Source organism: Camellia sinensis, chromosome 15 (assembly GCF_055761805.1).
Source record: "Camellia sinensis isolate YWXY chromosome 15, ASM5576180v1, whole genome shotgun sequence".
Lineage (NCBI taxonomy): Eukaryota > Viridiplantae > Streptophyta > Magnoliopsida > Ericales > Theaceae > Camellia > Camellia sinensis.
Window position 1 is genome coordinate 140,513,021 of NC_138975.1, and position 10,008 is coordinate 140,523,028.

The window sequence follows — 10,008 nt, forward strand, 5'->3', positions numbered from 1 at the left end:
AGTCTGGTGCACGTAAGCTGGTCCAAGATACCATACATAACACACCCAAAAAAAAAACAAACAAACAAGCAAATTTTGTTTCTTTTGTTTTTGGGTATGATTTGTTGATGATAAGATATAATCTTGAATGACTTTATATAAATAGAAAAATGATTTATAAATAAAAATTTTATACAATAATCTCACAATGGCAGTGACAGTGACAATTTGAAAATTATAAATCATTTTAATAAATTTTTTTATGGGCAATGATTGGTGGCCACATATTCTGTGACTCAAATGGCTCGAAAATGTCAAAACGACGTCGTTTTGGGCACAAAACAACTTTGAAAATGACAAAAACGACGTCGTTTTGGCATTTTCAGACCATTTAAGTCACAAAATTTGTGGCCACCAAACATTTTCCTTTATTTATTTAAAACAAATGAACGCATATCTACGAGCTCATTCTGTATAAATGTTCGATTTGTATATCACAGTAGAGACTATCCCATAACCATATATGCTAGCCTAGTCAGCACCTCCATAATACATATGTTGCATCACTTGGACCTTATGGTCGCAAAAAGGCTTTTTAATTACTTCTATTTCATAATAATACAATTCAAACGTGGTATTATATTTGGTTAGACCATCTCCAACGCTTCATCAAATCTTGCATCAGATTTAAAATTTAGTAAAAAAGTCACTTTTTACAACTCCAATGGTTTCATCAAATTGGTATCAAAACGAGAATTCACCAAATTTTTTATCAAACTGAGAACAGGGAAAAGATTTCACCAATTTACTGTGCGTGACCGTTGAGGGAAACCAACCGGTCAACCAGCCGGTTGACCAACCGGTCGACTGGTTTCCTTAGAAATAGGTTGGTTCAAACAGGTCAAAAGGTTCAAAGAAGTAAAAAAAAAATACACTAACCGGTCAACCGGCCGGTCGACCCACCGGTCGACCCCTGCTTTGATGACAACCATTGAAGCAGTCTGTATCAGATTGAGAAAATAGTCTTTTTTTTTTACTCAAATTTAATAAAAAATTTAGTGAACCGTTGGAGATGCTCTTAAGGAATCATATATAATAATTCAACTCATTATATTGAATACATTAAAAATTTACTAAAATTTTGTAGTAGTTGATTTCACTTATTTTGAAAATAAGCTTTCATTTATTCCTTTATCTCTCGCCTCATTCCAGTTATCCCATCTCTGGCATTTATTCCTTTATCTCTCGCCTTATTTCAGCTATCCCATCTCTGGCCACCATTGTTAATGGCCGCAGTTGATGTTGACAACCTCTTTGACTATTAGTTTCAGCTAGAAACTGTATCTGACAATTAGTACTCCCTTTATCTGAAAATATTAGTTTCTTATTTTATTTTTTATTATATCAAAATATTAGTTTATTTTTAAAATCAAAAAATAAAATAATATGATTTTATATTTATCCTTCTTTTAAATTCATTAGGATAAATTACAAATACACTTTCTGAGGTTTGCTTAAAATATGAATTGCCTCTTGTGATTTGAAAAATTACAAATACCTCCCTGTCAGAATTTTATTTAACTGAATTAATTGAAAAAGTGAAATTTCTAACTATTCACCTATACAATAATAAAATTATCTAAATTATTAATTGAAATAAAATTTTAACATTATTAAAAACTGTTAATTAACTTGATTTATTAATAAAAAGACTTATTTGTTATGAAATTAAACATCTTAGTAGACATAATGTAATTTCTAAAATCACAGAGGATAATTTGCAATTTAAGTAAAATTCAAAGAGTGTGTTTGCAATTTACTCAATTCATAATAATACATAAAAAGTACAATTATGACAATTGATACTTTTAAAAAAATATACTATCAAACGATAAATTTAAAAAATTAATATTTTTAAAATATACTAATTGTTCTATAAAAAAAATTACATTTTCTAAAATTTATTATTTTAAGACGAATGCAGTAATTATGTTTGGTTGTCGCCAATATGCTTTGACCATTGCCTTCTAACAATTACCTCCAATCACATTTTTCGTCAACAACTATGTTCAGACACCGTCTCTCACCTATTTCGAAAACTTGTTCCAAAGCAAGTTTTTTTGAAAGAGTCTGGATCTTCTGCTATACATTCCTGCCATACATTCCTGCAGTGCTATACAAAACGACGTCGTTCTGTATTAATTTTTTTTTTCCTCGTTTCTTTTACGTTGCTTCAGAACTGTTTAGAACCCTAGTGTTGCTTCAAAACTCAGATGAATTGAGAGTAGAGGCGAAACAACGAGGAGAGGAGAGGCAGCGGTAAGGCGAGGAGAAACGACAGCGACGACGGCGAAACGACAGCGACGAGGTCCGTTCGTCTTCAGGATCATTTTTCTCTCTTCGTCTTTTATTACTTTTTTTATATGATTTTGTTGCCAATAGATGCTTTTGATTTATGTTGAGTTTGATGGATTTGTTGTTGAAACAGATTTGGTGTGATTTCTGGTAAATTTTTGCAAATTTTTTTTGATTTGGTGTTATTCCGAAATTATTCCCAATGTTTGTGTTAATGTGTTCAATGTTCACCATTTGATGTAATTAGATCAAATAGAGACATGATTGAAAATGAATTTTTCTGTGTGTTAATCTGGGTTCAAAATGAATTTTTTCCCTTTTTTTTATGTGTGTTAATCTAGGTTCAAAATGTATGATTCAAAATGAATTTTTATGATTCAAAATGAATTTTTCCGAAATTAGATTTGTGTTAATCTGGGTTCCACATTTCTATTAAAAAAGATTTTTTTTTTCCTTTTATTTGACACTTTTGACACAGAATCATTGAGGAATTCATTTTTGAGTCTTTGAGTCCTTGAATTCATTTATTTCCTTATCAACTCGCATGTTGGGAAATCAACTGTTGCAGATAAAACATTCAGAATAATACTCTCCTCTGGTTTAATGTACTCCATTATGATCCCTGAAATCTGCTCATAGATATCAGGAACACCTTCTAGTGATTCCAGGACTGCCCTGTTTGATCTAAGAGAGACATGATTCAAATTTTTTTCCTTTTATATGGCAACAAAATGAGGCACAAGAACAATATAGATCAAATAATGACATGATTCAAATAGGACTGCCCTGTTTAGTTTTGGTATTTTTGAAAAAAAAAATTTAAAAAAAATCTGAGAACTGAACCAAACATCCAAAACATCCAAGATCCAAAAACAGAGCTTGACAGTGTATTATTGGTGGGGTAGTGTAGTGATAGCAAATGAAGAAGGAACATGGATTGAAGGGTAACTTGAATCAAGCCTCACACAAGCGTGTGGAAGAAAAAACTGTGATGCTAGAGATACCAGTGAGTCATACCATGCATATGGACCTTATATGACCATATGGAATGACTTGGTGGTATGACTCGATGGTTTATCATTTCTGGACAAAACATTGACACATATCATTACGATAGGCACCTCCACATGTTTGTTATGTCTATGCTGCACAATCACAAGAAATGGGTTAACCATAGTCATATTGAGCCTAATTTATTGGCAGCTGGGGTTATGGCCGGCATTTTAGACCTTGAGGTCACAGAACGTGTATAGGTGTGAATTTTCAAGAAAACATTGACACATAGCATTGATCCATTAGTGAAAATATTAAAGTGAGCATGAAAATGTAGTGCAAGAAAACCATGAAACATAATAACCTTTTTTATCAACTTTGTTGAATTTTATATGGCAGGACTGTTTGATCAATATTGGACCAATATAGAGCAATACATGATTCAACAGGACTGTTTGATCTATATTGGTCCCATTGTCAAAAAAAAAAAAAACAGAAGAAAACATGAATGTTGACAATGGTTATTGAAAACATGAATAAACAGGGTAGTTGCCTGTGTCAAACAAAACATGAATAATGGCAATGCATGTAAACAATAGTTTGCTATTTTACTAGTTTGAACATGGACTATGTATATGATCTAAGAATGAACATGAACTATGTATATGACTAGGATGAACATGAACATGAACATGAACATGAACATGAACTATGTATATGATCTAGGACTGAACATGAACTATGTATAGGATGAACATGAACATGAACTATGTATATGACTAGGATTAACATGAACATGAAAATGACAATGTTTATTAGACAAATGGTTATTATATCATTGATTAGTGCTTTATTTTACAGCTTTGTTTGAATGTTGTCTTAATGGACTGATTGTAATTGTGGAAAATGCTCTTACTAGGATCATGTCAATGCCAATGGGTTCAAACATTGATGCTGGATATTTGCAAAATCAGAGATGCAATTGTGGAAAAAAAGCTGCAGTGTTCATATCAGAATCAGAGAAAAATCCAGGGAGGCTGTATTTCAAGTGTCCAAATAGGATGTGCGAGTTCTTTGGGTGGGGACCGGCTTCGATTGGGAATGCATCAGATTTCCAAAGGAAAAGTAAAGCTAGTCATATGAAGAATGAAGATGAGAGAGGCTATGATTATGATGTTGACAAACTCAATCAAATTATAAATAAATTGGAACGAGTTGAAGCAAACCAAGAAGCTATGAAACCGTTTATGTTCACAGCCATAGTGTTGATTGGTTTTACCATGCTAATAGCACTACTGAAGTGAATGTAACCTTTTACTTATTTTTTGGTATTTTGTTTTTTTTTTTTTTTTTGGTGGATGTATTTGGGTTTTGAATGTTGTAGACCTTAAACTATGAATGTTGTACACCTTAAACTATGAATGTTGATATGTAAAGCTTAATGGAATTACCTACGTTTGACGAATGTGATGCGCTTCTTTTTTGTTTCTGTCAATGACGTTACCTGAAATTACCTATGCTTGACGACTTCATTATTTTATAATGTTGTGGACAGATCTCATTATTTTATAATGTTGTGGACAGATTTCATTATTTTATATTCTTATTATTGGTCAGGTCATACTTGTTCTTCACCAAATCTGTCCACAACATAACACAACCAAATATGTCTACAACATAACCGAATCTGTCCAAAACAGTATACATGTATCCAAATCTGTCCAGAATCCATATCTGTGCAGACAACACAAAATAACACTGTCCAAAACCAAATCTGTCCAAAAAAAAAAAAAAAAAAACCTGTCCAAAACAAAAAAAACTGTCCAAATCTGTCCAGATCATTCCAAAATCTGTCCAGATCATTCCAAAATTTGTCCACAACATTATAAATCTGTGCAACACAAAATAAGACGACCAAAACTGTCGAAAATCAGTCCAAAACCAAAAAATCTATACAGATCATTATAAACTTGTCCAAATCTGTCCAAAACCCAGATCATTATAAACCAGTTCAAATCTGTTCAAAACCCAAAAAAATTGTCCAAAACCAAAAAATCTGTGCAGATCATTATAAACTTGTCCAAATCTGTCCAAAAACCTGATCATTATAAACCACTCCAAATCTGTCCAAAACCAAAAAATCAGTCCAAAATCAAAAAATCCAAAACCCAGATCATTATAAACCTGTCCAAATCTGTCCAAAACCAAAAAATCAGTCCAAAACCAAAAAATCTGTGCAGATCATTATAAACCTGTCCAAATCTGTCTAAAAACCAGATCATTATAAACCACTCCAAATCTGTCCAAAATAAAAGCAAACTATCCATAGGATGTCCATATCATTCAACATTTGTCCACAACATTATAAACCTGTGCAACACAAAATAGCATAACCAAATCTGTCCAACATTCATGACACCAAATCTGTCCAAAATAAAAGAAAACTGTCAAAATCTATCCACATCATTATAAATCTGTCCAACACAAAATACATCTGTCCAAAACAAATAAAGATAAAATAAACTTCTTAGGGATGTCAATTTACATGACTGTCAGCAAGACTATGTGACGCTTGCGACAGATGGACTGCAAAGTTTTCAACACTTGTACCTCGAAGCAATCCCTGAAAAGATCTGTGAGTGGGATACACAGAAGGCATTGACTGAGCCGTGTTATTCCCCTGCAATACACCAAACCATGTATTCAACTTCGATTACAATGTATACTACATTTTAAATGTAAACTATGTCACTAATTATAACTCACATCATATGTACCATACGTAAGAGGAGGACCACTTGTACCACCCATAAGAACTTGAGGTCGAGGTTGAGATGGAGAAATGTACATATCATGACGATGATCCTAAATTAATACCCATGACGAAAAACAAAAAAAAAAAAGATTAATAACCAAAAAATTTTAAAAACAAAAGAAACATCATTGAACATTAATATTACCTTATTATAATTAATACCCATGACAAAACGAGGTTATGATTAAGAAAAATTGACACCAAGACCATGATCCTAAATACAACCAATAGAAACTATGTAAACAAAATATTTGAATAAAAAACATGGTCATTATTTAACATTTTCTTAAAAACTTGCACACAAAAACTATTACCTGAGTAGAATTACCACCCATGACGAAACGCGATTGTGATTGACCTTGGCAAGTATAAATAGCATCACCCGACTGCATTGCCAGACAAACCAATTACAGATAAAAATAATTAAATGCCAAGCAACCCAACTTGGGAAGTGTGAACAGTAATGAGGTTGTGATTCACCCATGAATAAAATTACCACCCATGATTCACCCATTAAATACTTGAATAGAATTACCACCCACGACGAAATAAGGTTGTGATTCACCTTAGGAAGTGTAAACAGTACCACTCGACTACATTGCGAAGCAAACCAATTACACATAACAACAATTAACCATATAATGAACGAACTTAATGAAATGAACTCATCAAACTAACCATATAAAGACCACATTACTATTAAATATTACCTAAATAGAATTATTACCCATACGAAAATGAGGCTGAGATTCACATTGGGGAATATAATCAGCGCCACCCTACACACAACGAAAAACCTTAATGAAAGTGGGCCATTACTAAATAAAATCAATGTTTTAGTTTACTAATCTACTGTATTTTAATCGTATGCAATTTGTCATGTCCAAACCTGAATAGATTGCATCATTTTCTTCTTTGCAATAGCTTTTTCCATCCCGCCTTTGATCCTCTTTCTTCCCTTACTAGTTGACTCTCTTTTCTTCAGTCCCTTAGCTTGGATTGGACAATCTACTTCATCACTCTGTGGGCATGCATTGCTTGGCGAATTTCTCAAATCAGTTACCTCCACTTGACCGCAAATGTGGAGACTTAATTTGTCTTCAACCATTACACTCAGTTCTTCACCTTTTGAAACTAACAACTGATAAGTTTCTTCACTTTCAGCGGCTCTACTCGCTATTGCTTTAAACATGGTCATTAATGACCGATATCGGTCACTTTGATGTAATTTGACATCAGCCTTCACTTCATACCCACGTCTATCTTTCACTCGTTCAGCCCTTGCTTTTTTAGTCCATCGTTTGAGTATATACTGTGGAGGAAGTTCCGTTGCATTGAATATATCTCTAAGCACCTTGAGACAATGTCGACATAATATGCCCTTCACTTCAAACTTCTTGCAACTACAACTCAAACAACCCCCTCTATCCATTGTCACAATCTTATCTTTTTTCCCATCTACCATTGTTCTTATTGTGAATTTGGTGCTCTCACCATCATTAGTAGTGCCTATGATGGATGCTTCAATGGACTGCACATACTCATTTTGGAATTCCTCAAAAATAGTTTTCGTGTAAATCTCTACCACTTGCTTTAACATCACAGTTGGAATTGAAACCCTCGGCAATTTTTGGGACAAATTATACTCCGCTTCCAATTCCTTATACCTCTTCTCATAAAGCACCCTCTCAAAATACTTGAAGAACTCCATCAAATTATGGTCACAATTCAGATAATCCTTCAGAAATGTATTAAAGGATTCACTAAGTTGAGTAGTACTCATTCCAGTTGCCCAAGAATTCATAATATATGGCCATCCCCATTTCTCCTTCACGCGAAAAGTCTGCTCCAATCAATGATTGTCGAATGCATCATACTTATCAAGCATTTGGTCCCACTGTATTCGGAATTCTTCTTCATCATCAATGTCATGCATAAATTTTGAAAACACACCCTTCAACCCTACATCATCGAAAACAGAACTTACATGCTTGACAGTATTTTGCATCAAATGCCACATACAAAGACGATGGTTTGTATCGGGCATGACAATTGGAATATCCTTAGCCATCGCAGCATCTTGATCTGTGAAAATAGTTTTCGGAGCTTTGTTTGACATTGCCTCCAAAAAAATTTGAAACAACCACGTAAAAGATTCAACAGTCTCATCATACATCAACGCTGCACCGAATATAACTGTTTCTCGATGATGATTAAATCCAACAAATGATCCAAAAGGTCTATGCTCATTATTTAGTTTGTAAGTAGTGTCAAATGTCACTACATCACCGAACTGAGCATAGTCCATGATCATTTGAGCATCAGCTCAAAATATATTACTTATCTGCTCATCACAATCTAATTGGACTGCATAAAAAAAAGATGGATTTTCCACAGTTTTCTTACGAAAGTAATGCAACACACTACCCGCTTCCCCATATTCCAAACTTTTTGTCTCTTCGATCTTAGGTAATTTTTTTGGTCCAATTTGGTGAAACCAAGTGATGCTCTTCCACCAGATTCCCTACCAAATAGTTCATAAGCAGACCTAAGAGGAATTCCAGATTGTGAAGCTAATTCTACTTTAATTGCTTGGGTGGTAGAAATTTTTCTTTGGGATGGCAACATATGAATGCAATCTTCAGGCACAAGATCATGATTATGATGTTCAACAAAATCACAAGCAATATATTTTCCTAATATTCTATCTAACTTGATACTAAATCTGGCACCACAACCACATTTTACCTCTTGTCTTGGATTTTTGACAAGTGGATCTCGTTTGTCAATACCCCGACTTCCCTCTTTATAACATACAAACGTGCGTGATGTTATCTCCTTCGTCTGTCTGTTCTTGTTTGCATATGCCTTCCTAATACTAAAGCCCACCTTTCCCCCATACGTATTGTAAAAGTCATATGCGGCTTGTTCAGAGTCAAATGGCATTCCCACTTTCGGCTTCCAACCACAATCATCAACAATATTATTTTCTTCCATTACCTACAATTCATATATATAAACCACATTTATACTTAATTGCAGGTTCATATATATAAACCACATTCATATATATAAATCACATTTACCTACAATTCATATATATAAACCATATAATTATATGAATCCACAACTAAATTTATGAATCTGAAAATAGATCAATGTGATTAACTATATATGTAGAACATAAAATTGCATATGAAAAAACCTGACTTACTTCACTGACTGAACCCATTTCAGTTACTGAACCCATTTCATATGAAAAAATTTGAATTAATTGATTTCAAAAATCTGAATTTGAATTAACAGATTAAAATCTGAATCAAATATATTCAAATCAAATTTGAATTAACATGGGTTAATCTGAATCAAATTTGAATCAATTTGAATTAAAATCTGAATCGAATTTGAATTAATCTGAATCAAATTTGAATTAATCTGAATAAAAAATATTAAAATCTGGATTTGAATTAACAGATTAAACCTAGGCAACAGATTAAAATCAGAAATGGGTTATAAACCATCTATACATATATACATATATATATTAAAACAAATCTGAAACAAACAATAACAACCATATATGCATATATACATATATATCTATGAATCCCCAACAGATACATATTTTAATTTGTGAATCAATAACAACCATCTATGAATCAATCTGAAATGAGTTAAAATCTAATAAATATTTATACATATTATACATATATACATATATATATATATATATATATATATCAAACTATATATATATATATAACAGTAAGATGATGAAATACATCTATATATCAAACTATACATATATACATATATATATATATATATATATATATAACAGCAAGATAACATTTTTCTATGAATCA

At 32.6% G+C, this 10,008-nt stretch overlaps 1 protein-coding gene across 1 annotated transcript; it reads right to left on the reverse strand.

The window, feature by feature from the left end:
- Positions 1–7,994: 7,994 nt before the first annotated feature.
- LOC114322828 (protein FAR1-RELATED SEQUENCE 5-like) lies at positions 7,995–9,392 on the reverse strand. The gene is made up of 3 exons (XM_082908630.1): positions 9,357–9,392; positions 8,570–9,142; positions 7,995–8,435 (listed from the first exon to the last, which is right to left on the reverse strand). Exons 1-3 carry the CDS (start codon positions 9,390–9,392, stop codon positions 7,995–7,997), a joined length of 1,050 nt encoding a protein of 349 aa, XP_082764756.1.
- Positions 9,393–10,008: the final 616 nt, after the last annotated feature.

Excerpts from the sequence above, each read along its gene's own strand:
- LOC114322828 (XM_082908630.1), bottom strand. The coding sequence starts at position 9,392 with ATGGGTTCAGTAACTGAAATGGGTTCAGTCAGTGAA. Across the intron at positions 9,143-9,356 it reads AAATGGGTTCAGTCAGTGAA|GTAATGGAAGAAAATAATAT; the intron begins GTAAGTCAGGTT and ends TATGAATTGTAG. Across the intron at positions 8,436-8,569 it reads TTTGGAATATGGGGAAGCGG|TTCGGTGATGTAGTGACATT; the intron begins GTAGTGTGTTGC and ends GACTATGCTCAG.